At 50.4% G+C, this 27,339-nt stretch overlaps 1 protein-coding gene across 1 annotated transcript; it reads right to left on the bottom strand.

Annotated features, from left to right (window-relative positions):
- Positions 1–662: 662 nt before the first annotated feature.
- Positions 663–27,337, bottom strand: COA8 (cytochrome c oxidase assembly factor 8). Its single transcript, XM_070358046.1, has 5 exons — positions 27,157–27,337; positions 11,015–11,212; positions 10,253–10,316; positions 3,564–3,654; positions 663–993 (listed from the first exon to the last, which is right to left on the bottom strand). Exons 1-5 carry the CDS (start codon positions 27,274–27,276, stop codon positions 888–890), a joined length of 579 nt encoding a protein of 192 aa, XP_070214147.1. The 5' UTR covers positions 27,277–27,337; the 3' UTR covers positions 663–887.
- Positions 27,338–27,339: the final 2 nt, after the last annotated feature.

The raw sequence follows: 27,339 nt of genomic DNA, 5'->3' as shown, positions 1-27,339 counted from the left end.
GTCTTGTCTGTCCTTGAGGACAGTCTCCCCGCCCACCACCACGGCTCCAGGACTCAGCACAGAGGGAGCCTCATCATTTTATAACCACATAACCCTACTTCAAACAATATTGCTTTCACAAGGATTGAAAGAGAGGGACATGACCCATAGCAATCTGCTCTGGAAAACTTGGGGAACAGGCTCTGCCTCACCGGGGTAAACGGAAAAAACTCCGAGGCAACCCTTTGGGCCCCTGGGGTCTGTGCAACTCCCTGGACAGCTGCGTGTCTTCAGGGCTTGGACCCGGGATGGCCAATCGCCAGGGCCCACTGGTAGGGGGAGGCCATGGTGACACCGCAGCCAGCTTCCAGATCATTAGAGTCAGTAGAGTCGAACGTTTCAGTGAAAGTTTATAATATTTTTATATCGCTCTCTTCCAAATTGTGCGTGTGCGCTCAGTCGTGTCTGACTCTTTGTGACCCCATGGACTATAGCCCGGGGGCTCTTCTGTCCATGGGATTCTCCAGGCAAAAATACTAGAACAGGTTGCCATTTCCTTCGCCAGGAAAGCCTCCCAACCCAGGGATCAAACGTGCACCTCCTGCATTAGAGGTGGATTCCTTTACTACTGAGCCACCTGGGAAGCCCTCTCTTTCAAACTGGTGTAATTCAAAAACTCAGAAGACAGTGCTTGCGTTTTATTTGCTATCACATCAATGGCCAAGAGCCAGCGCGGAATTCGCAGTCAGGACAGAGTCACGTGGGCCTCGGCGTCCGTACCAGAACCCGTGTTCTCCAGCCTGCCCTGCACCCACAGGCTTCAGCACCCTTGTGAAACGAGTCCCAGAGGCAGCTGCTTCTCGAGGAACCTCAGACGAGGAACCGGCTGGATGGGTGAGGGTGGGCTCCTAACTGCTGGTCTTCTTTTGTTTCGGTCTCAGCTTGTTCCAAATCCTCTCCAGGGCCACTTTTCCCATGAAGAAGGTGATGGCAAAATTACGCTTGTACCAGTCCCTACAGGGGAACAAGATGAGCGCAGGTGAGTCGCGCCCAGGACCAGAGGCCAGCAGCCAGGCATCTGGACTGCCTCCGCCTCCGCCCTGCCACACCAGCTCTGCCTTCTCCCGTCCTCACTAAAGCTCAACTGTCCACAAGAGCCTGCTCTCCTTGCACCTGGGCTTTCATCAGGCTGATGTGCCCAGTGGCCCCCTTTCCCACTCCTGGAGGCGGCTGCAACCCTCCTCTGTTTTTGCTAGAAGCTCCAAAAGAGCCTTCAGAAGCCTTGAAGCCCCCAGAGCCCCATGGCATTCTCCAGGAAACACAGCACAGAGTGATGGGGGCGTGAGCGCTTAGCAACAGGACTGGAGGCTCCGTAGGAGCGGCGGGGACCCTCCTGGCTCTGGCCCCTTATTTGCATAAGACGCACACGCCACAAGCACTCCATCCTGAGACACTAGCTTGTCGCAAATGCCAACATCATCAAGTTCCATATCTTCTTTTTCTAGGTGATCTGGACTTTTGGGTAACTTGTGTCTCTAAAGCTTCTCATTGAAATAAAATACTAGGATGGAGTCACAGGCAGTCACAGGCACACTCGCCTGTGAGTTACTCTACAGAACATGTCGGAACTTGCAAATTCACCACGTTGTCAGCAGCTGAATGGGCAGCACTTGGCAGGTTTCCACAATGGAAGACGCACATTCCAGACTCCCAGTGCTGAGCCCTTGGAAGCAGAATGCAACAAGGGCCAATGCTTTTCGTCCAGATGAGCCAATGAGGGAACGTGGAACTGCCAGCCCGCAGAGGACTCCGAGGACTGGGTCTCAGCATGGAAGACACAGAGACCCAAGGGCTTAAAGGCAAGAGGCGAAAATGCTAGCTTCCTGGAGCCCTCACAGGACCAGACAGAAATCCCTCTCCACAAGTGACGTGACAAATGGGAAGCAACACCCAGAATAAATAACAAAGGCTTCTAGGAAAAAGAAAACTGGTATCTCATGGAGACGAAAGTTCCTATGTTGTTAAGGGAAAGCCAGATTCCACTGCAGCACAGACAGCCCGACGGATAAAGTGCAGAGGAGAAGACAGACCAAGCTCTCCCTGTTCCCTTAAAGAAAGCAGGGAAGGAGGAGGTGAGTCCAGGGGGAGGGGGCGCTCAGGCTCCAATGCTGCCCGACCCGCTCTCTACGCCTCTCTCTATTTGGAGGGCCGCAGGCAACACACCGAGCTGGCCCGAGAGGAAGCAAGACGCCAGCCTGCTATGTTCACGCCAGAAATCAAAGGTCCAGGGAAACCTGGCTTGACTGAATAGTTCATCTAGTTCAGGGTGACACAGGACAGCGTCCGCAACAGCCTCTGGGCGCTGCGGGACCGGGCTTTCCGTTCAAGCGCCACTCAAGAGCTCCTCCAGCCTCGACCATCAGCCCACTCTCCAGGCCCTGCCCCACCCGCCCATTTGGCATGGTCACTGCTCCAGGAATGCAGAGCAAATCTCAGACCATATCCTGTCACCCTACCTGGGAACATGTGTTACTGTGTGTCGTCAAATGCTTCTTAAACACCCAGGGCCGCACTACCATTGCTCCGTCTGATACAGTGAACAACACCTTAGCATCACAGTCACTGCGCATTAACACCGCCTCGTGCACAGCCATGGCTGGGTTTCCTCTGTCAGAAAGGGGCATCTCCGTATAGGCGGTTTGCCTGGATGAAGGCTCTCTTACTCTGTAACAGTCCCCCGCTCCTCGTTCACTTTTCTCAGTCCCAGTTACTTGCTGAAACCGCAACAGCTGTCTGGTACACCTCCAGATCTGGGAGCTGTGTCCTCAAGCCCTCACTGAGGCACGGCCTGTGAACCGCCCTCTCCGCACACGCCCTTTCGTCTCCTTCCCGTAAGCTGGCGTCAGACCCGGGGGCCGGGCCGAGGGCAGCCCCCACGCGGCTGAGGACCTCACAGGCGCTGCTGGGGGCCTCCCCGCGTCTCACAGCCTCGCACACAAGCCACGGCCTCGCCCCTCACGGCATGAAGAGGCCCCGGGAGACCGGGCGCCGCCAGCCAGGCCCAGCCACGGCGGAGTCCCCGTCAGCCTTGCTGCCCAGTGCCTTCGGCAGTCGCGGGCAATTGTGCCCAGATCTATTATTGCGTCAGGAAAATGGTCCCTGTCTGACTCCACTGCTCCTTCTCTGTCAACAGCCGTCATCCTCGCACGGCTGAAACGGCTTCATCTCTGGCCTGCGGGAGCCCCTGGTGTTGCCTGCTGGGCTGCTCTCCCTGCCCCGCTGGGCTCCGAGCCCCCCACTTTCAAACACGAGATGCCGTGACCCCTCCGGCTGCCCCGCCCCGGGCTGCGCTCTGCTCTCCGGCAGTGAAAGCGGGGCAGAACCCACAGCCTACGTGCGGTGCACGCCGCAAGGGGCAGCCACGCAGTGACTGTGAGCCGGCCACTTTATTTAAAAGGACAAAAACCAAGCTGATAGCAACGTCTACTTTTAACACAGACAAGAATGTTAAATTCAGGTAGCAAAACAATCCTTGCCAACATGGATGTGATTTTCAGATTTTCAGGAAAAAAGTAGACACCCACCTGTTATAATACATGTGCTTCTGGAAATTTTTACTTAAAAATTCCTTGTAAAACTCAGCCATTTCTTCTGCATTCAATGTTGCTTTCTGACCTGAAAGTTAAACACAACTGAAACGTTTAGACCCAAGGGGAAGGTTCTACAAACAACTATTGGAGATAACGGGTGAGTTCAGCAGGGCTGCCGGATACACATCAATATACAGACATCAACTGTATTCTGATACATGTGGGATAAACAATTTGAAAATAAAATTAAAACAATTCTAGGGACTTCCCGGTGGTCCAGGGGTTAAGAATTGGCCTTGCAGTGCTGGGGGTGAGGGCTCGGTCCCTGGTCGGGGAACCAAGAGTCCACGAGCCGAGGAACGGCTAAGCTCCTGAGCCACAGCTAGGTCTGTCTGCCGCAGTGAGGCCCCTGGGTGCTGCGACCGAGACACACATGGCCAAACGAGCCTTCTGTCAGAGGCACGTTTACACCACGCTGCGGTCCACTATGCGTGCAGTGGCATTCTCTCTTAACACACAAAACGTAATCACAAAATAACGCTGTTGGAAAAGTTATGCCAATGGACTTGCTCTATAAAACATCTAATTTGTAAAAAAAAAAAAAACAGCACAGCATCTTCAAAGTACAAATAAGGGATGCCTGTATAGGATGCCATTTATCTGGAAATGTCCAGAAGAGATAAATCCATGGAGACAGAAGTAGAGTGGTGGCTGCCGGGGGTTAGTGGGAGGAGGCAGCTGGGAACGACGGCCAATGGGCACAGACTTTCTTCTCGGAGATGAGACGGTGGTGATGGGTGTACAGTCTTGTCAGTACTAACACTACTGAGCTGTACACTTCAGAGTGTGCATCCTATGGTATGTGGATTATATCTCAGTGATTGAAAAAAGACTTAGGGAGGAAAAACTATCTTTCTCTATCATTAGACTCTGGTCACCTCACGGGAGGAGATGCCCAGTGTGGCGCCTACTCTCAGGAATCCCCCTGCCCCCCACACGCTCACCAGACGTGCAAGGCCACGCAACACAGGGGCCACAGCCTGCCGGGGCGCGCAGTAGAGCTCCTGTGACACGGGGCGGCCCAGCAGACAGGGGCTCGGGTGCAGGAAGGAGACCGCGCGGGAGGGGCACTCCGGCTTAGGAGGCCCACGCTCCTGCCCTGCAGCGCACACCCACGCAGAGGGTGAGTCCACCCGCCCCCAGCGGACGCCATCTCCAGAGCGACGCTGACGCTTCCAGCCCACCAGGATTTGGGGGAGACAGAGACAGAATCGGGAAGGCAACCCCCAGGCACAGCTTTACAGAAACAGGAGGGATGTGGCCAGCGCTGTGCCCACACAGCACACAGGCACACACAGAGCACACAGGCAAACACAGAGCACACAGGCACACACAGAGCACACAGGCAAACACAGAGCACACAGGCAAACACAGAGCACACAGGCAAACACAGAGCACACAGCACGATCATGGCCGTCCCCAGACAGGAGACAGGGGCCACGTCCCCGCCAGCCTGACGAGCGGCCCGCGTGCCACCTGGACACCCCCTGCCTGCGTGAAGTCCTTGCTCCTCTGACCCAGGCCCCTGCTGCTCCTCAAAACCTCCATCTAGAAGCTCCTCCCCCAGCCTCCCCCAGGAGAGGCTTCCCCCAGGCCCCTGTGGAAACGCCCACTCCGTCTGCCCTCCCGGCTTCCCTCTCCTCCAGGGGTCAACGACCCGGGAGTGCAGAGCGCATTCACTGCACGGGGCACCCTCCCCCTCCCAAGGAAACCAGCCCCACAAAGGCGGGGCCATGGCTCTCTTGTCCCCACCAGTCCCCAGACTAGCCTGGATGTGGCAGGTGTTGGACAAATACTGGAAGTCAACCAATGGATGGATGCTAACCAGGGCAAGAGGGGGAACAGCCAACCCAGGAGGAGAGGGAAGCTGAAGGCTCCAGGGAAGGTGACCATCAAGCTGGGTCTTGAAGGATGAAGAGGATCCCACAGGGCAGAGAAAGGGGAGAGGCCCAGGCAGAGCAAATGAGGGTCTGCAGACAGCGAGTGGGGAGCCCCGAGGGAGGGGCAGGCAAGGCAGGAGCACAGGGCTGGCAGCTTCAGGAGGTGGGGCCCTGGCAGTCCTCCAGGAGAGGCGAGTGGGCACCCTCCTCCAGCGTCCCCAGCCACTGCCAGGACGGGAGGAGCGGAGAGGAGGGCGGCGCCGTTCGGGCAGAGCAGGTGGCAGCTCCCTGGAACGGGGTTCTGACCCTCACTGGCCCACGGCCGGCCTGTGGCGTCTCCCGTCTCCAGCACCCAGATCACCAGAGCACACCTCATAAGGCTGCTTTGAGACAAACTGAGTCATGGCGATGAGGCAGGCAAGCCGGGCCAGAAACAGGGGTGCACCCATTGCCGCTGCTGGCAGAGGAGCAGGAGCCCCAGGGTGCTAAGGACAGGCAGGGTGCCACCTTCAGCTACTGGTCGAGTTTGGGGTCCTGCCCAAAGGTTCCCGGATGACGCTCAGTGTAAAGCAGATGCGCCGTAACTGCTGAGTGTTTTGGATTCCAAGCCTGTCAACACTGCAACGTGACACTGAACTGGTAAAATGAAGACCGAGGTGGGACAATCTACTTCATTACACGTCCCCCGAGAGCTCGGCAGGCGCTTCATAGACACCAGCTGATGGGTGACTCTGTTCTGCTGGCACCCCCCACACCTGCACAAACACGCCAGCAGTGAAAGGAGCCAGGGGCGAGAGTGCTCCCACATCTGCCCGACAAACGAGGGTCAATCTGGGGACAGGCAGAGATGAAGTCATGGTATTCTGCTTTTTGCACTTGAAATTAAGTCAACAGTCTTTCTCTACTGCTGAGGAACATTCCAGCGAACGTCTAGAGCCAGTGGGCCCCCACGGCCTTATCTAATCTAGAATTATCAGACGCTTCCCTGCTGGCTCAGGTGGTGAAGAATCCACCTACAATGTGGGAGCCACTGGGTTCAGTCCCTGGGTCAGGAAGATCCCTTGGAGGAGGGCACAGCAACCCACTCTCGTGGATTCTTGCCTGCACAATCCCATGGACAGAGGAGCCTGGTGGGCTGCAGTCGCAAGACTCGGACATGACCAAAGCGACTTAGCAGGGCACGGCGCAGACGCTCCCCACTGTTGGCTCTGAGAGATAATGCTGCGTGGCACACGGAGAACCCTTTCTTCAGGGTAAACTCTTAGATATTCTGTGGCCATAATTTCCCTGCCTCCTGGCATAGGAGTTCTTCAAGCAGCTGAATCCTTCTGGAAGGGAGCTGGGAAAACATCTTCACCTTGGGTTCAGTTAAGCGTCAAATGAGGCCTGGCTGCTGGTTTAACACACATTGCAAAATATGGAATTTGAGCAAATTTTTTCTTGGAGTTACATTCTTCATCCGTAGGTGCCCGTTACTCCTACGAATTTGTTACGGCTTCATTTCATAGAGTCCAGACTGCCTCCCCATCTCTGCTACAAATGCCCCCAGCCTGCTGCCCACTGCTAACATGTCTCCGGGACGCGGGACCCTCTGCCTGCCTGGCCCTCGGGCCTGCTGGGCACCGTGTGAGGGGCTGCCGCGCTCACTGGACAGAACGCGGCCTGGGAGGAGCCTCGGGCTGGCGACTTCCTCGGACTTGGGAGGGAAAGCCCGTTCACAGCAAGAGAAGGCCAAAGCAGGGGGCAGAGCGGAGTGCCCACGAGAAGTGGGGGACCTGGGCCAGTGCGGCCTGCACCCGGGTCTGAGCACTTCCCTGTCTCCTGAGCAAACTCTCCTTTCCAGAAGGAGAGACCACGGTGAATGCTACCCAAGCGAGACAGTGTCGGTTCTGACCTTCTAGAATCCCCTGCCTTTACCGGCGAGCGCAGGGACTCACCACCACTCCAGTAATGAAGGCTCACTTTTATCCTGTTAGACTCTCTACAGTTGGGAGTGCTGCACTTAACTTTTTACTCCAGGAACAACTGATTCTTAACAACTAACCTGATACATTTGGAATATATTCGAATTATAGGGAGCATGAATCTACACCGATCCTTTTGGGCTAAAAGCACTTCCTTTCTCCACCATCATTTATTACACAAACCGCCTCTTCCCCGGGTTCTGTGGGCCCCTGCACTCAGGCATCGCACACTCGGGTTCTGGCCCAAGGGGGCGGCACAGCTGTTACCCTCACATACACCGCGCTTCCCCCACTGCAAGCTGGCAGCTGTCTAAACAGCTGACACAGCAGGCAGCTCCCCTCCTGAACCCTTGCTTCAGTACATTCCTTCCTGTTTTCTTACAAACTAGTCTGAAATCTAATTAAGGCCCATCTTTCAATACTCAGTCACAACGTCAGTAGGAACCCACAATAGTAACAACAACTTCCCCGTCTGTGGGAGAGGGCTCGAGGCCGTGGCCTGGGACCCGTTCTCCAGGACAGCACCTGGGCCCCTCCACTCGCTCACCGTGTGACTGAGGTCAAACAGCTTGCCCCCAGGCACCGCCTCCACAAAATGGTAAAAGTAACAGTAGTTGCTGTTCAGTCGGTCAGTCGTGTCCGACTCTGTGCGACCCCTTGGACTACGGCACACCAGGCTCCCCTGCCCTTCACCATCTCCCAGTTTGCTCAAACTCATGTCCATGGAGTTGGTGATGCTGTCCAACCATCTCATCCTCTGTCGTCCCCTTCTCCCCCTGCCCTCAATCTTTCCCAGCATCAGGGTCTTTCCCAATGAGTTGGCTCTTTGCATCTGGTGCCCAAAGCACCGGAGCTCCAGCTTCAGCACCAGTCCTTCCGGAGAATACCAGTAACTAACAGTACCCACTCACGGAGCCACTGCAGGAAACTGCAGAAAACACATGCAGATGGCAGGGCAGTCCTGGAATCGGGACTGTCGTTTCAGGCTTTGGGAAGAGAGCCCCCGCCCTGGCCTCACACTGGGAGGGAGTCAATGGGAGTGTGCAATGTGAGATAAAAAAGAAACTTGAAGATTGCCATCATAAAAAATAAAACAAAGATTAAAATATGTATCGCTGGGGACCTCCCTGGTCGGCCAGCGGTTGAGACCCCGCTTGCCAATGCAGTGGATGCAGGTCTGACCCCTGGTCTGGGAACTAAGACCCACATGCCAAGGAGCAACTAATAAGCTCACGCACCACAGCCAAAGAGAAGCCTGTGCACAGGATCAGAAGACCCCTCGTGCCACAGCGACGATCCTGAGGCAACCAAATAAATTAATTAAAAATGTATTTATTGCCCAGCAAACAAACAAAACCCGCCGGGACACCGCACTCTGGCTGGCTCCTGCCCTCCTAGACCCCGATGGGCCCGTGCAGCAGACGGCACACAGCCGAGCCCAGCACGGGGGCTGCTCCACCCTCCCCAGCCCCAGATCCTAACGCACACCGGCAAGGCTGCAGTGCGCAGGCAGTGATGGTGCTCCAGCCCAACACAGACCTGGCTTTAGGGCCAGTGGTTTCAGGTTTCCCATCAGAATGTTGAGCAGGAGACATCTGCTTAAGCACCAGTATAAAACGTCACTCAGGTCTAACATCAACAGCTGGAGAAAACGACGAAAGGTTATTTTGAGCACGAGACTCTCCATCCACAAAGAAAGGCCAGCAGGGCAGGCAGGGGAGCCGAGTGCAGCCTGTGCCCAGCATACCAGGCGCAGCCTGGGGAGGGGCGAGACCGGCAGGGGCCGGGCCAGCTCCAATCACATGGAGGGGCGTGGCTGTCCTGCCGCCACAGGAAATCTAAATGCCTAAACAAGCTGAGGGGCAGCTGTCAAAGCTGGTTTTTGTAGAAGAGTCTGGCTACTGCAAAGAATGGATTTCAGGCATGAGGGGCTACACTACAGCCTGTAGGCCAAGCCTGGCCTACACCTGGTCTTGTAAACAAAGCTTTATTGGGGCGAGTTCATGCCCATTAATTTATGTATTTTCCACAGCTGCTTTCACAGACCAACAGCAGGGTTGAGTAGTTGAGGGAGAGAGCCTCATGGCCAGGAAAGACTCAACCATTTACAGCTCTTTACAGAAAGCTTGAAGACCCCTGATTCCAAGACGGGGGGCCAGGGAGCCAATCAGGAAGGTCCTGCACTGAGCAGAGTTACCGAGGGCCTGAACTACAGCCGGGTTTCCCAGACAGGGGGCAGCAATGGTGCTGAGCAACGGCCAGAGGCAAACTGGGGGACAGACCACAGGGTGGGGAGAGGCTTCCAGGGTGACCCCGCGGCCTCCAGCTCACAGCTGGTGGGACCAGGAACTGCCGTCAAGGATCGAGGGGGAGAGGCCAGGGCAGGAAAGAGAGAGGCTGCTGAAGTCACGGGACCTCGGGATGGAAGTCCAAAGGTCAGCAAGAGGTCATCGACTGGAAGGACCCAGAATGATGAGAGGGCTGACCTCGCCCAGAGGGAGAAGAGGGAATGTGGGGAGGACGGACACACGTCCCACCGAGAACTTGCCTGCCCCACGGAACCTGACTCGTCCCCTGAGCTTTCACTGCTTCATTCAACATCCCCCAGGCCCCTGGCTTCCTTTCTTGGCTGTGCAGAGACAAGCAGGATCTTGGTTCCTCGGCCAGCGGTCCGACCGGCGCCCCTTGCAGTCTGCCACGGAAGCCTGCAGCAGCCTTTCTTCTTCACCTTCCCGCACAGCTGCTCCAGCAGAGGAGAGCAGAAAAAGAACAGACTAACCTGATGCAGTTCTCAGATCCAGGCCTTTGGCTTTGAGTCTTGAGTGAACAAATTCTTCTTTTTCCTAAAAGAAGACAGCTATCAGAACTCCCTTTCTTCGTCTGTTTTCCTTGGCTAGGACAAGCTCTCAGCACTCTGGAGAAGTCTGGATGTGGGTTTCCTGAGAAGCAGTCCATCTCAAAGCCCATTTTAAAACATCTCAACTTAGTTAAAAGTTCCGTGCTTGAGAGAGGATTTAAAAATGAGAGCTTTAATAAACCTAGGGAGACACTGTTTTTTAGAAATCCACAGAAGATAAATACACTCCGTTTGACTTAGCCTGCCCAAATGGGTAAAACACACACCGCCTCAGTCTTCCTTCTGGATTAGAGCAGTTAGACTTCTTTCTCACGGAGCTTACTGACGAGCGCGCTGTTAAGAATTCCGAATTCTCAGGAAGAGTGACAGCGCAGCCCAGACCCCCTTGTTGCCATAAACACACACACAGGCGTGTATACACGGGCGTCCGCAACTCTAGCCCGGGCCCTGCTACTCACTCTCTTTAGTTCCTGGAGAGCCTCAAGACCTGTGAGTCTTTGAAGGACCAATGTTTCTTCTCTACAGTTACATACTGATTTTAAACTGATATACACACCTATATGTAGGGAGGGGAGGGACTGAGAAGCTGCCAAGTAACTAAAAGGCAGAGCAGATACTAAAGACCCAGCGCCCCCAAGTGGTCAACTGTATTATTGCTCATTCTGACCTGAAACCTAAACATACCTTATGAAAAGTCAAATTCTGGTCTGCCCAGAACTGTTGGTTCCATTCTTGTGTTTCTTGTCTCAGTTCTCTTAGCTTTTGTTCCAACGGTGACTCATTTTCAGGGATATAAAAGTGAATAGGTCGAAGGTTTGAATATTTATCCGGAGGTCCTATCCAATCATGGCGAGATTTTCTTGGAGGGCAGAATCTTGAGACCTTCAACAAAAAGCGTGAGGTTAATATACAACTAAATGAATCTCTAGTATTATATAACATATTATAAAACGAACAGTCCAGATTTATTAAAGACCCTTGTTAGCTTCCTCTTTTTAGGACTATGTGCCAGAGATATCCAAATTAAAAGAACTATAATAAACAGCATTAACACAAACCGTTCAGTTCAGTGGCTCAGTTGCATCTGACTCTTTGCGACCCCATGGACTAAAACACGCCAGGCTTCCCTGTCTGTCCATCACCAACTCCAGGAGCTTACTAAAATTCATGTCCATAGTGTCAGTGATCCCATCCAACCATCTCATTCTCTGTCATCCCCTTCTCCTCCTGCCTTCAACCTTTCCTAGCATCAGTCTTTTCCAATGAGTCAGTTCTTCGCATCAGGTAGCCAAAGTATTGGAGTTTCAGCTTCAGCATCAGTCCTTCCAATGAATATTCAGGACTGATTTCCTGTAGGATTGAGTGGTTGGATCTCCTTGCAGTCCAAGGGATTCTCAATCAAGAGTTTTCCAACATCACAGTCCAAAAGCATCAATTCTTCGGCGTTCAGCTTTCTTTATAGTCCAACTCTCACATCCATACATGACTACTGGAAAAACCAAAGCTTTAACTAGACGGACCTTTGTTGGCAAAGTAATGTCTCTGCTTTTTAATATGCTGTCTAGGTTGGTCACAGCTTTTCTTCCAAGGAGTAAGCATCTTTTAATTTCATGGCTGCAGTCACCATCTGCAGTGATTTTGGAGCCCAAGAAAATAAAATCTCTCACCATTTCCACTGTTCCCCCATCTGTTTCCCATGAAGTGATGGGACGCCATGATCTTCGTTTTCTGAATGTTGAGTTTTCAGCCAGTTTTTCACTCTCCTCTTTCACTTTCATCAAGAGGCTCTTTAGTTCTTCACTTTCTGCCATAAGGTGGTGTCGCCTGCATATCTGAGGTTATTGATATTTCTCCTGGCAATCTTGATTTCAGCTTGTGCTTCACTCAGCCCGGCATTTTGCATGATGTACTCTGCATATAAGTTAAATAAGCAGAGTGACAATATATAGCCTTGACATACTCCTTTCCCAATTTGGAACAAGTCTATTGTTCCATGCACAGTTTTAACTGTTGCTTCTTGACCTGCACACAGATTTCTCAGGAAGCAGGTCAGGTGGTCTGGTATTCCCATCTATTGAAGAATTTTCCACAGTTTGTTGTGATCCACACAAAGGCTTTGGCATAGTGACTATAGCTATGAAATTAAAAAATACTTGCTCCTTGGAAGAAAAGCTGTGACAAACCTAGACAGCATATTAAAAAGCAGAGACATCACTTTGGCAACAAGGTCTGTATAATTAAAGCTATGGTTTTTCCAGTAGTCATGTATGGACATGAGAGTTGGACCATCAACAAGGCTGAACACCGAAGAATTGATGCTTTCCAACTGTGGTCCTGGAGAAGACTTTCGAGTCCTTGGACTGCCAGGAGATCAAACAAGTCAATCCTAAAGGAAACTAACCTTTAGGTTAATGCTGAAGCTACAATACTTCAGCCATCTAATGTGAAGAGTCAACTCACTGGAAAAAGACCCTGATGCTGGGAAAGACTGAGGGCAGAAGGAGAAGGGGGCAAAAGAAGATAAGATGGTTGGATGGCATCACTGACTCAATGGGTATGAGTTTGAGCAAACTCTGGGAGATGGTGATGGACAGGGAAGTCTGGTATGCTGCAGTCCATGAGGGCACAAAGAGTCAGACGTGACTCAGTGACCGAACAACAATGATACCAAACATGTTCAACAATGGTACGGGAATAATTGACATCCTCAGACCAAAAAAAAAAAAGTGTCAACCTGTGCTTTATACCATACACAAAAATTAACACAAGACAGATCAAAGACCTAAAATGTAAAATGTAATCCATAAAATTCCAAAAACACAGTAAAAATTCTACACCCTTAAGATTAGGCAAAGATTTCTCACATACAACACCAAAAGCACAATCCACAAAACAAGAAAGAAATAACTTTCACCAAAATTAAAATCGTCTCTTCTCCTAAAGATACTATTAGGAAAATCAAAAGACAAGCCACAGGCTGGGAGAATATACACGCAAATCCGTAAAAGGACTTGTTTCTAGAATATACAAAGATGTCTCAAAACTCCATAATAAGAAAACATACAACCCAATTTAAAAAAGGGCATAATATCTTAAAACTTCCCAGGAAGATATAAAGATGGCAAACAAGCATATAAAAAAAAATGCTCAACATCATGAGTCAATGCTTCTGCTACTGCTGCTAAGTCGCTTTAGTTGTGTCCGACTCGGTACGACCCCATAGACAGCAGCCCACCAGGCTCCCCCGTCCCTGGGATTCTCCAGGCAAGAACACTGGAGTGGGTTGCCATTTCCTTCTCCAATGCATGAAAGTGAAAAGTGAAAGGGAAGTCGCTCAGTCATGTCTGACTCTTAGCGACCCCATGGCCTGCAGCCCACCAGGCTCCTCCGTCCATGGGACTTTCCAAGGAAGAGTACTGGAGTGGGGTGCCACTGCCTTCTTCGTCATGAGTCAATAGGGAAATGCAAATCAACACCACAATGAGATAGCACTCCACACCTATTAATATGGCTATTAAAAAATAAACCCTGCCAAAACAAGAGCTGTGAAGAATGTAAACAATCAAGCTCCTCAGCACTGCTTGTGGCAACAGCACCGCACTGCGGGGAAGCCCGCCCCGGTTATAAAAGCAAACAGCTCTTAACGTGCGACCCAGCCGCCCCTTCCCACGTTGCTCACCCAAGGCGCACGAGTGCACAGGCTCACGCTAAACCTAGATGTGACCGTTTAAAGCAGCTTTACGTATAACTGTCAAAATCTGCAAATGGCCCAATGCCTTTCCGCTGATGGGGGGGACACAGCGCAGCGCGGTGGTGGGGCAGAGGCCACTCGAGAGGGGACCACAGGCAGCGCGGGCGGCTCTCAGAGGCACCCGAGGCCGCGCGCTGCTGAGTCTATCGCCGAAGCATCTCAAGAAAGAGCTGCTGGCGTGGAGGAAGAGGGTGACCACAAAGGGATTTTCTGGGGGTGGTGAAGGTGATCAGTACCTTGAATTGTGGTCAATGTGTTTGTCAGTAGTAAATTTTATTATATGTGAACTGGACTTCAGTAAACCTGATATTTTAAAAAATCAGCTAAGTAATCAAAAGACTAGCTTTCCACTTGCTGATCAAAAATCAATGTAATCATAATTCATGGGGAAAAATAACAGTAAATTTGGAAATCTCTTGGCACTTTCCTGATGGTCCCCTGGCTAAGCACCCGCCTGCCCATGCAGGGGACACGGGTTCCACCCCTGGTCTGGGAGGACGCCACATGCCGAGGGGCAGCTCAGCCCAGGTGCCACGACTGCTGCGTCCGCACGCTGGAGCCGAGCTTCACAAGAGGAGCGGGCACTGCAGTGCGGAGAGGCCGCTCACTGCAACGAGAGACAGCCTGTGCAAAGTAACGAAGCAGTTCAGCCAAAAAAAAAAATTAAAACACATCTTTTTAAAAAATAAATCAACTACACCTCAGGCAATAAAAAGAGTGGTAAAACTTACAAGGAGAAAAAATTAGTATACTGAACATGACTAACAGTTCTTTTGCATTTAGCAGGCATTTTATTCAGGATATTTCAGTCCTTCACTTTCACCACTCACTAAAGATAGAGACGCAGGGTTTGTAAACTTGAAGATAAAGCAGCTTTTTTTCTATCGGTAAGCAGCTTACTGATCATTTAACTTGAGAAACATGGGTTTAATACCTAATACTTTCACAGACTAGCGCAGCTCACCAGGGCAGCCGTGTGTCCTGCAACGGCCCCCTTGGCAGGAGCAGCACAGGAGAAGGGCGAGGCCAGGGGAGCTCAGCCTTCCGTCCATGGAGCGGCCTGACCATCTCTTAGGTCCCTAGACTCACCCCGACAGCTAAAGCACCAAGCGGAGACTGAGAAAGGAAACCAAGTCACTGTTTAGGAAACACTGGCAGTTTTCGCTTGCATGGCCTCCACTAATCGCCACCAACCCACACCAAGCATCCTGAGAACTTGGCACTGACTGAAGCAGACAGCTAAACACAGCACCACCAGCCGGCATCCTACTCGCCTCGGAAGCTATGACCTTCCTAAATCGTCTAAATTCCCAAGCAGCCCAAAAACAGGAAGAGCTAAAACACAACCAGGATAGCATCAGGTTTGGTCGGAAGTGGGTTACAAGGCTTGGTGCAGTCACTCAGCACGAACACTTCAGACCACAGAGAACGCTGCAGGAGGTTACATCTGCTCCGCCATCACTCCCCAGGGTTCAGCAGGTCCAGTTATGAAATACCCAGGGTCACCTGCTCATGCGAAAAGCTCTTCCTCACATCTGCGAACACAGCATTAGGACGGCGCTGGCGTTCATAATGTTTCATTAGAACCTGTGGTAGGTTCAGGTCAGCATCTGAATGCTTACTATTCAGAAGATTATTTTGAGTCTAAAGTAAGTGAATGAGCAGGAAATCTCGAAAAGCATATAGGGTTCCCTCAGACCTTCAAAGTTTTCTAGAAAAGTATCTTTTTAAAAAACTTTCAAAAATTTTAAGGACCCTTGACAGATTCAGATCAGATCAGTCGCTCAGTCGTGTCTGACTCTTTGCGACCCCATGAATCGCAGCACGCCAGGTCTCCCTGTCCATCACCAACTCCAGGAGTTCACTGAGACTCACGTCCATCGAGTCAGTGATGCCATCCAGCCATCTCATCCTCTGTCGTCCCCTTCTCCTCCTGCCCCCAATCCCTCCCAGCATCAGAGGCTTTTCCAATGAGTCAACTCTTCGCATGAGATAACCAAAGTATGGGAGTTTCAGCTTCAGCATCATTCCTTCCAAAGAAATCCCAGGGCTGATCTCCTTCAGAATGGACTGGTTGGATCTCCTTGCAGTCCAAGGAACTCTCAAGAGTCTTCTCCAACACCACAGTTCAAAAGCATCAATTCTTCGGCACTCAGCCTTCTTCACAGTCCAACTCTCACATCCATACATGACCACAGGAAAAACCATAGCCTTGACTAGACGGACCTTTGTTGGCAAAGTAATGTCTCTGCTTTTGAACATGCTATCTAGGTTGGTCATAACTTTTCTTCCAAGGAGTAAGCGTCTTTTAATTTCATGGCTGCAGTCACCATCTGCAGTGATTTCGGAGCCCAGAAAAATAAAGTCTGACAATGTTTCCAATGTTTCCCCATCTATTTCCCATGAAGTGGTGGGACCGGATGCCATGATCTTCGTTTTCTGAATGTTGAGCTTTAAGCCAACTTTTTCACTCTCCACTTTCACGTTCATCAAGAGGCTTTTTAGTTCCTCTTCACTTTCTGCCATAAGGGTGGTGTCATCTGCATATCTGAGGTTATTGATATTTCTCCCGGCAATCTTGATTCCAGTTTGTGTTTCTTCCAGTCCAGCGTTTCTCATGATGTACTCTGCATATAAGTTAAATAAACAGGGTGACAATATACAGCCTTGACGAACTCCTTTTCCTAATTGGAACCAGTCTGTTGTTCCATGTCCAGTTCTAACTGTTGCTTCCTGACCTGCATACAAATTTCTCAAGAGGTAGATCAGGTGGTCTGGTATTCCCATCTCTTTCAGAATTTTCCAGTTTATTGTGATCCACACAGTCAAAGGCTTTGGCATAGTCAATAAAGCAGAAATAGATGTTTTTCTGGAACTCTCTTGCTTTTTCCATGATCCAGCAGATGTTGGCAATTTGATATCTGGTTCCTCTGCCTTTTCTAAAACCAGCTTGAACATCAGGAAGTTCACGGTTCACATACTGCTGAAGCCTGGCTTGGAGAATTTTGAGCATTACTTTACTAGCGTGTGAGATGAGTGCAATTGTGCGGTAGTTTGAGCATTCTTTGGCATTGCCTTTCTTTGGGATTGGAGTGAAAACTGACTTTTTCCAGTCCTGTGGCCACTGCTGAGTTTTCCACATTTGCTGGCATATTGAGTGCAGCACTTTCACAGCATCATCTTTCAGGATTTGGAATAGCTCAACTGGAATTCCATCACCTCCACTAGCTTTGTTCATAGTGATGCTTTCTAAGGCCCACTTGACTTCACATTCCAGGATGTCTGGCTCTTGGTCAGTGATCACGCCATCATGATTATCTGGGTCGTGAAGATCTTTTTTTGTACAGTTCTTCTGTGTATTCTTGCCATCTCTTCTTAATATCTTCTGCTTCTGTTAGGTCCATACCATTTCTGTCCTTTATAGAGCTCATCTTTGCATGAGATGTTCCTTTGGTATCTCTGATTTTCTTGAAGATATCCCTAGTCTTTCCCATTCTGTTGTTTTCCTCTATTTCTTTGCACTGATCGCTGAAGAAGGCTTTCTTATCTCTTCTTGTTATTCTTCGGAATTCTGCATTCAGATGTTTATATCTTTCCTTTTCTCCTTTGCTTTTCGCTTCTCTTCTTTTCACAGCTATTTGTAAGGCCTCCCCAGACAGCCATTTTAGGTTAAAAAAAATAGCTTTTGAATGGGGAAAAAAGATTGACAGAAAATGTTCAATCACTGAAAAGAAGATATTATTGAGTAACAAATTAAAGATTTGATGACAAGTGGAATACTGCCTAAAATTCACCAAAATTGACCCAGAAGTAATGGAGCTTAAGACGTTCCTGGCGGTTCAGTGGCTAAGACGCCACGCTGCCAGTGCAGGGGGCCCGGGTTCAATCACTGATGGGGAACTAGGATCCCACATGCCCCATGGCATGGCCAAATAAATAAATAAAAATACAATGAATAATTCTGTCCCATTAGCCTCATTTCTGAGCAATGAATATTAAATCTTAGCAGGTTCTAACACCTCCGATACTTTTTTTTTTAATCATCTTCAGATTTTTGGAGAATGAAGCTGCTAGAACTAAAACCTTCTACCCATTTCATGCTGATTTCATGATTGATGCAAACATTTTTATTAAGATGAGTTTTTCTCACAGCTGCAGAAGCAGTAAGAGCCTGAAGTGGATGAAAGTTAAATGGAGTCAAACGCTATCTTTGGAGAAGCCTCCTTCTTTGTGGCTCAGGGAATAAGCTTATGAAATCCAGGCTCAAGCAACACTTAACTCTGGCATCCTCACACCAGGCCCGGTGGGGACTGAAACAGTTGCAGCTGCACCAACTTCCTCCCGCGGCGGTGGCTCCAGGCCCAGGGCACAGGCAGACAGCTCCAGCTCCGAGCTCAGCCAGCAGCGTGAGCAGCGCCAACTACCTCCAGGCTGCAGGTCCCCACAGCCACCAACTCTCCAGACTGCAGCCAGAGCAACCTCTCCGCAGCACCCACCCTACCTGAGCCAGCCCTTCCTTTCAAATCCTTCAGTGACCCCCTCACCCCCGTCAGGACGAAGTCTAAAATCCTCAGCCGGGTCTAGCAGCCAGGCCTGCCCACCTATCCTTCCTCCGCTCCGAACGGAACTTCCTTTCATGATCACAGGGCCGACTTCGGACCTCCGCCCTCCACAGGCCTCAGGGTCCGTTCTGGGGTGCATCCCTAGTGTGTCTTGAGGCCCCGGGAGGTGAGGAAACAGCCCTCTCCCACTGGACAGCAAGCCCACGGAGGCAGGAACTGCATCCTCTGGAGGCACAGGTACGTGTGGAGGGATGCTCTTCCCAGCTGCTAAAAATCTTTTCTGTTCCTTTGCTCTACGCTTAACGCAGAGAAACCCTTTCACCTTCAAAAAGCCTGATTTGTATAAAGGCCCGGTGGAGAGACATCCAACCAATGTAACTAGGCCCGGCGGTCCCCGGTGAGGAGCCCCAGGCGGTGAGCAGCTGAGCCAGCCGGAAGCCGCCGCCACCAGGCTGCTCCTTACACAACTGCGGGTTCTCCGGGGCACTCCCCAGGCTGCACAGCGCAAACGCAGAAGCATGGACCGGCTGTGTGCTCTGGAGGACAGCTTAGGCAAGGTGGAGGTCTGGGGCGGCCCAGGCGCTGGTGGGCAGGTCAGAGCTGCGGGGAGGGGAAAGCCAGGCTGACCACTGCTGGCAAGGGGCAGAGGGAGATGGGGCACGTCTAGGCACAAGCCGTCACCTCCGCGCGGCCAGTGCGCACGCCACACCAGACTAGCTCGGCAAGGCTGTTTCACTCTGCGTTCATTTGTTCTTGCAGACTCAAGACGTCTTTACCTGTGACCATTCTTTCTTTCGTTTGGTTCTTCTCTTGGTGTCACTGGGAAGCAAAGCTGAGCCATAAAGAGGCACAGCCAGAGGGGAGAGTTTCACATGAAGGCCCAGCCAGTCCCCATGAAGGCACTGAACTCATTCTTCGTGTGTGGAAGGAACAGGGCCCCCGACAGGCAGAAAGGCATCCGCATCTGCCCCTCAGACGGAGACTGTGTGCCCCACCAGCAGGGGCGAAACACCCCGACTTGATGCGAGACTGTCTTAAGAGCCCTTTTCAGCAAAGGCGGGACTGCAGTGCAGATCTCTAATGGTTTATTCGTTATTCTAAGAACAATATATGGTTACATTTTCCTTTCCTTTTAAAAAAGCCCTTTAAAAAAAAAAAAGCAAAACTATTTTTATGCAAGTATTTCTGGACTTTTCCCACACAGCTTTTGCATCTGTGATACTCAGGTGTTCTCAGAAACTGAGGGCAATTCCCACAAAGGGGCCCAGTGAGCGGAGGCAGAGCCAGACCTGGGCCCCGCGCTGTGAACTACCCCCGCAGGCTGGGGGCTCCCTTCCCCCTCAAGCAGCCCGGGGAGGCTGCAGAGCAGCCCTGGGAGGAGCCAGCCCTGCCAGCGGCAGGCAGACGGGGGCGGGGGCGCAGGGGGTGGCGGGGCGGGCAGGGCGCAGGTTCCACCCTAACGGTTCACAGTTACCTTGCAGAACCGTACCCCACCTGTCCCGACAGGTTCCCTATGAAGAAATGTTCAAGAAGCCAGCCCAAGCTGCCCACACGTGATGAAGCAGGTCACAGAGGTGCGGGCGTGTCGGTGACCGTCCCTAGGCATCTCTGAGTTATTGCTGATAAACTGCTTTACAGTTTATATGTGAACTCTGTGAACCGACTCCTTCAAGCATTCTCAGTTTTCCATTATAATTTGAGAGATCGTATCTTCAATTATGGTGGAAGTAGTTCCTCTGCTCTCCCCTATAAACATCCATTCTGTCTTTGTTCCCCCAAGAACTGCTATTTAAAAGGGAGGAGACGGAGCAGCTTCGGGGAGAAAAACAAAGAATCCCTTTGAGGTTTGAATAATTACCGTAATTTACGGTTCTCACAGCAAAAGCACACAATGCCCAGCTTCCTGAGGCTCGGGGTGGCAGGGGTGTGCGTGGGAAGGCGTGCGAGAACCGCCAGACCCACCTGTTCTGACTGGTCACACGGCGCTCTCATGAGTGGGGGGTGGGGTGGAGGTGAACCTTCCAGCTTTTTCTCTAGTCGTAAACTGCCAAGCCCAGCAGCCCCACGCCGGCGTCGTCTTGTCCAGCTCTGCGGGCGCAGCCTGGCTCTCCACCCCTCTGCATCACAGCAGGCTCCTGAGCTTGGCCAGCACACTCCTACCCCGGACCTCGCCTTCTAGAAGCCGGGACTTGGAGCAGGGCGCCCTCCTTCCCAGAAGTGCCTGCACACAACACAAAGCTTCTCGGAGTTAGTATTTCACAGCCAGCCACTGGGGACATCAACAGGCAATACTGAAAGGAACACACACTGGCGAGATTCAGTGTGCCTTCCTGTGTTTCCTGGCCTGGAGTCCTCACTCCTCTGGGTGGGAACTGAAAACCTTTTAGAGGGTTGGAGCCTTCCACTGCAGATGGAAGCTAGACGAATCAGCACTCCAAATTCAGCAGTACACAGAAGGGCCAGCGCACAGCAACCAAGCTGGGTTTACGCTGGGGGCGCAAGGCGGGTCTAATATCAGAAAATCAGTCACCGATGAAGTAGCCTTCTGAAAATAAAGAGGTCAAACCTGCACGAAGTCACGGCTCTGGAACAGACGTCTCTTTAAAAGAGACACACAGTTTATTACACCGTGGGAAGGCAGTCGGCAAAATCCAAAGGATACACTCCCCTGAGCCCCTCAGATAAACTGCTTGGAAAAAGGAAAGGGAGGACCTCTCTGGTGGTCCAGTGGCTGAGACTCCGAGCTCCCAATGCAGGGGACTCGGGTTCAATCCCTGGTCAGGGAACTACATCCCACATGCCTCAACTAGGAGTTCACATGCAGCAACTAAGACCTGGAGCAGCCAAATAAATAATTTAAAAAAAAAACTGTTAATGGAAGGGCATAGAGGCAAACCCTACAGATTAAAAGACAGCTAAAAGGATATTAACCAATCATAGTGTGTAGACCTAATTTGGATCCTGACACAAGCAAACTGTAAAAGGAAACATTTCTGATATTTCTAAGACAAACTTGAACATTCAAAATTTGCTGGGATTAGGAATTATTGTAATGTTTTAGGTGTGACAATGGTATTAAGTTTTATATATATTCATATCTTTTAATGATATATACTGAAGTACTTACAAATGAAATATGATGTCTGCTATTTGCCATAAAATTATCTGGAAGTGGGGACTGGATGGGGGTAAGGATGAAATAAACAGCCATGACTGGATAACTGCAGAAGCAAGGTACTGGATACAGAGCAATTCTTCATATTCTGCTGCTGCTGCTGCTTAATCACTTCAGTCATGTCCGACTCTGTGCAACCCTATGGACTGCCATCTGCCAGGCTCCTCCGTCCATGGGATTCTCCAGGCCAGAATACTAGAGTGGGTTGCCCTCCACCAGGGGATCTTCTCAAGGGATCCCTGATCTCTGATCCCTTCTCACCAGGAATCAAAACCAGGTCTCCTGCACTGCAGGCAGATTCTTTACCACTGAGCCACCAGAGAAGATGCATATTCTTCTATCTTTGCACATTTTAAATTTCCCATTAGTAACAAAAAAAAGAGAAACCCAACAAATCAACATAATTTTCTGCATTAACAGAACAAGGGGAACTCACATGATCATATCAACAGGTGAGGAAAAAGCATTTGGAAACATTAGAACCCTGGAGTAAGAGTGGGCCAGCCTTGGCTTCAGTCCTGACTCTGTGATACCAGGCAAGTCACTTTACCTCTCCAGATCCCAATCTTCTCACCTTCATGGTAAGAGAGTTAAACTATGTGGTTTTGAAAGTCCTCCCACCTCAGCTTTGTTTTCCAACTATTTATTGAAAGTCTTTTAAATACTAGAAATATCCACGTTAACCTTAATAGTCAATGACTTGCTTTCTCACCAGTTCCCCATGTATCCCAAGTTTCACCTTCTTCCCATGAAGTTTACTCCAAATCTAACCTTGGGAAGTTTGGAGCTCCGTCTGCTTTGTTTTTGGCTGCACTGGGTCTTCGCTGCCACACCTGGGCTTTCTCCAGCTGCAGCAAGAGGAGGCCACTCTCTAGTTTCGGGGCACGGGCTCTGGGCACGGGCTCGGCATCTGGGGTCCTCCTGAACCAGGGATGGAACCCACATCCTCTGAACTGGCAGGCAGATTCTTAACCACTGGACCACCAGGGAAGTCCTGGGGACCAGTCTCCTTGACGAAAACGGATCACAAAGTGTGACATCGGCAGTTCCCACTCCCTGTCATCGGTAAGCATACCTCTCTCTGCTGGGGGCCTGCTTCTTTGCTCTTGTTCATCTAAAAACTACTACAAGAAATATTTTAATTCATCTTCCTTTAAATAAAGGAACTAAAACATACATATTCCTATGTGCAAGCATTATGATCTTGAAAAAATTATTCAATCTTACTGTAAAAGTAAGTAATTACTGAAAAGTAATTACTCAATATTTAACTTATATGCAGAGTACATCATGAGAAACGCTGGGCTGGATGAAGCACAAGCTGGAATAAAAACTGCCGGGAGAAATATCAATAACCTCAGATATGCAGATGACACCAAACTTATGGCAGAAAGCGAAGAAGAACTAAAGAGCCTCTTGATGAAAGTGAAAGAGGAGAGTGAAAAACTGGCTGAAAACTCAACATTCAGAAAACTAAGATCATGGAATCTGGTCCCATCACTTCATGGCAAATAGATGGGGAAACAGTGGAAACAGTGTCAGACTTTATTTTTGGGCTCCAAAATCACTGTAGATAGTGACTGCACCCATGAAATTAAAAGATGCTTGCTCCTTGGAAGAAAAGCTGTGACCAACCTAGACAGCATATTAAAAAGCAGAGACATTACTTTGCCAACAAAGGTCCATCTAGTCAAAGCTATGGTTTTTCCAGTAGTCATCTATGAAGGTGAGAGTTGGACTGTAAAGAAAGCTGAGCGCCGAAGAATTGATGCTTTTGAACTTTGGTGTTGGAGAAGACTCTTAAGAGTCTCTTGGATTGCAAGGAGATCCTACCAGTCCATCCTAAAAGAAATCAGTCCTGAATATTCATTGGAACATGAATTTCATGCTGAAGCTGAAACTCCAATACTTTGGCCACCTGATGTGAAGAACTGACTCATCTGAAAAGACCCTGATGTTGGCAAAGATTGAAGGCAGGAGAAGGGGACGACAGAGGATGAGATGGTTGGATGGCATCACCGACTTGATGGACATGAGTTTGAGTAAACTCTGGGAGTTGGTGATGGACAGGGAGACCTGCAATGCTGCAGTCCATGGGGTCGCAAAGAGTCAGACACGACTGAACAACTAAACTGAACTGAATTATTCAATCTCATCTGTAAATAGGGATGATCAAAGAACCTACTGAACAGAATTGTGAGGTTTAATTAAAATATGCAAAGCTTTCAGAACAGTGCATGCAAATCCTTGAGAAATGTTAACTGTAAGTATAAATGTCAATGAAATTCAGACTATAAGCAAATACTACTGCATATAACATGTAGCCGTGGTTCTCTAACTTGTGAACTTATTAGATTTGAACCCAAGAATCCTGATGTTTTAAGGGAGCCCAGCCTGGCGCTCCATGATAATCTAGAGGGGTGGGAAACGGAGAGGGGAGGGAGGCTCGGGAGGGAGGGAGTGTATGAATACTTATGGCTGGTTCACGTCGTTTGGCAGAAAGCAACACAACGTTGTAAAGCAATTCTCCTCCAATTAAAAAACAAATTAAAATTTAAAAAAGAATCCTGATGCTCTATCTTAACAAAACTGGGGGGGAACAACTAGAGAAATGGGGAAAATAAGTAAATATCCTGATGCCCAGGCTGCATCCCAGACCAACCACATGAGACTCTCCGGGGAAGGGTCCCAGTACTTTTTAGTCTTCCAGATGATTCCAAACATGCAGGCAAAGGTGTAAAACAATGATATAAACAACAAAGATAAAGAATAAGCAAGTATGACACAGCTAGAGAACATGTGACCTGACAACTGAGTTTAAGTTGGATTTGGAAGGACAAGTGGTGCTTAACACTAAGTTCTATAATGTTTTTCTACGAAAATCTGGTAGAGAATTCCCTGGCAGTCCAATGGTTAGGACTCTACGTTTTCACTACTGAGGCCCCAGGTTTAATCCCTGTCCAGGTAACGGATATCTCACCAGATGTGCTGTGCAGCCAAAAAATAATAATAATGATAATTTTTAAAAAGCTGGTAGTCTGGGGCTTTCCTGGTGGCTCAGTGCTCAAGAATCCTCCTGCCAACGCAGGCGAGATGGGTTCCATCCCTGATCTGGGAAGATCCCACGTGCCGTGGAACCACACCCGTGGGCCACAACCATTGAGCCCGTGCTCTGGAGGCCACGCTCCGCATCAAGAGAAGCCTCGGCAGTGAGCAGCCCTGCCACCTAGAGAGTATCCTCCGCTTGCTGCAACTAGAGCAAAGCCCGCACTGCAACAAGACGCGGCACAGCCAATAAGGAAACGCAATTTAAAAACAAAACAAAAAATCCAGGGACTTCCCTGGTGGTCCAGTGACTAAGAATCCACCTTGCAATGCAGGGAACACAGGTTCAGTCCCCAGTCAGGGAACTAAAACCCCACAGGCCATGGAGCAACTAAGCCGCTAGGACCTGATGCAGTCAAACACATTAGTCAATTAATAACAAACAAACAAACTGGTAGCTAGAGATTAGAGAGGTAAATAAATCGTGTAGGTTCTAAAAGCAGACCTCCTTAACTCAAGTGAAGAACAAAGAATAAAAAAATACATAGAATGAAGTAGAAATACAGGATTAAAATATATCTCTTTAGATTAAAAAAAAAAAAAAAGATTTACAGCGTGTGACTTCTAAGAAGACCTCATATTTAAAATCAACAATCTCTCTGGGCTGCAGGAACTGAATTACCCAGAGAACTGGCCGTGTGCTCAGGAAGCATAGAAAGATGAGGCCAAACACACAGGAATTACACATTTCCCTGAGGAAGGAACTGTTCTTTAATGTCCCAGCCAATACCTCGCATAATGGGGAACACATCCCAAGAAAAACACAAGTCAGAAGGCTAGAACTGGGAAGGTGTGACTCATGGGTCAGCTGCTCCCCTTTCAGCACCATCGCTTTCACAGGTGCAGCAGTCTGACAGGTGTGCACCAGCTGCCACCCGGACGCAAGGCAGAGCGCGTCTCTAGGAGCAGACCCACGGGAAGACTACTTTAACAAAAGGTTGGGAGCCAGTGGAGAAACCCGTTTGGGCGCTCTTCTTTTTTCCAGCACTTGTTCACAAAATAAGCTGGGCTAAGTCCTCGCCCTGCGGGCAGCTGTCTGCCCTCCCAGAGCATTTTCAGATACCTGTTGAGTATCTCTCTGTCCAAAGAGTGGGATGCTGGGTGCATTTTATGTTCTAGGAATAGAAGTGAGGGGTGTGGCCACTGAATCAGGGAACTGAGCCAGAGGCTTGGGGTCCCAGTGACCAGCTGCCCTGCTAACAGGCAGGCACGCTTTGGAATTAACAGGCTCTTTTTAATCCAATGGCACCCCACTCCGGCACTCTTGCCTGGAAAATCCCATGGAGCCTGGTGGACCTCAGGCCATGGGGTTGCTAGGAGTCAGACACGACTGAGTGACTTCACTTTCACTTTTCACTTTCATGAACTGGAGAAGGAAATGGCAAACCACTCCAGTGTTCTTGCCTGGAGAATCCCAAGGACCGGCGAGCCTGGTGGGCTGCCGTCTATGGGGTCGCACAGAGTCGGACACGACTGAAACGACTTAGCAGCGGCAGCAGCAGCAGCAAGGATGGTTTAAAGGATGCTTTCCAGCCTCCCTCCTTAGCCTGTTGGCAAATGAACTGTTAGTATTTGGATTTAACTTGGTTTAAACTTTCTATCTGCAGCCAATTCCACGCCGTTAGTCCATATTTTCATATGACAGCTGGAATGAAGGTCTAGGGTTCCCTCAAACAAAAACATTCTTCCCCAGAGCCGGGCAACTTCTAAAAACTGCTTGCCAGTCCTTGCCGCTGCAGATATTCATCTTTGGGGACCTTTGGTCAGGAACAGGCATATATGCACACACCGTTTCCAAACTAGAACCGTTCAACGTGTTGAATGGTCCTACGAAATACGATAGTAAAGTTTGCCACCACTTGAAGAAAAGCACTAATAATCTCAACGAAGTCAAACGCGCTGGCGCGCACACACACTATGCATATCAAGAGCTCTTTAACCATAGAGACTAGTTATCCTCGACAAGAAATACGGTACAAATCAACTTGCTAGCGGACTCTGCCCCGACTTGACAGAAGTTCTGTCAAGAGCCCCAGGGTGGCGGCGACGCAGGAGCCTCGGAGGCTCGGGACTGCCCCACTCTCCCGCCGCCTGTGTCCGCGCGGCGGACCACCGGGCGCCCGGCTCGCGACGGCTCAGCGACCCCGCTCCTGGGGAGCTCCGCCGACGCGGGGGACGCTACGACAGGCGTCCCTGGGGGGCGCGGCCCGGCCTCTCCAGGAACCTCACTCACCCGGCTCGGCGCCGCATCCCTGCGTTCGGCGCCGCGCTTGGGGGCGAGCTGACAGCCACGGCCCGAGAAGGCGCGGCAGAGAGCGGTGACGAGCCTCTTCGCGGGCCGCCGGGGCGCCATAGCCGCCCTCCGCCGACTCTCGCGTCGCACGGCAGAGTCGCGACGTCGCTACCTTACGGCACC

This window comes from Bos mutus, chromosome 21 (assembly GCF_027580195.1).
Source record: "Bos mutus isolate GX-2022 chromosome 21, NWIPB_WYAK_1.1, whole genome shotgun sequence".
NCBI classification, from domain to species: Eukaryota; Metazoa; Chordata; class Mammalia; order Artiodactyla; family Bovidae; genus Bos; species Bos mutus.
The sequence above is the reverse complement of the archived record's forward strand: the minus strand, read 5'-3'. Positions and strand labels throughout refer to the sequence as shown.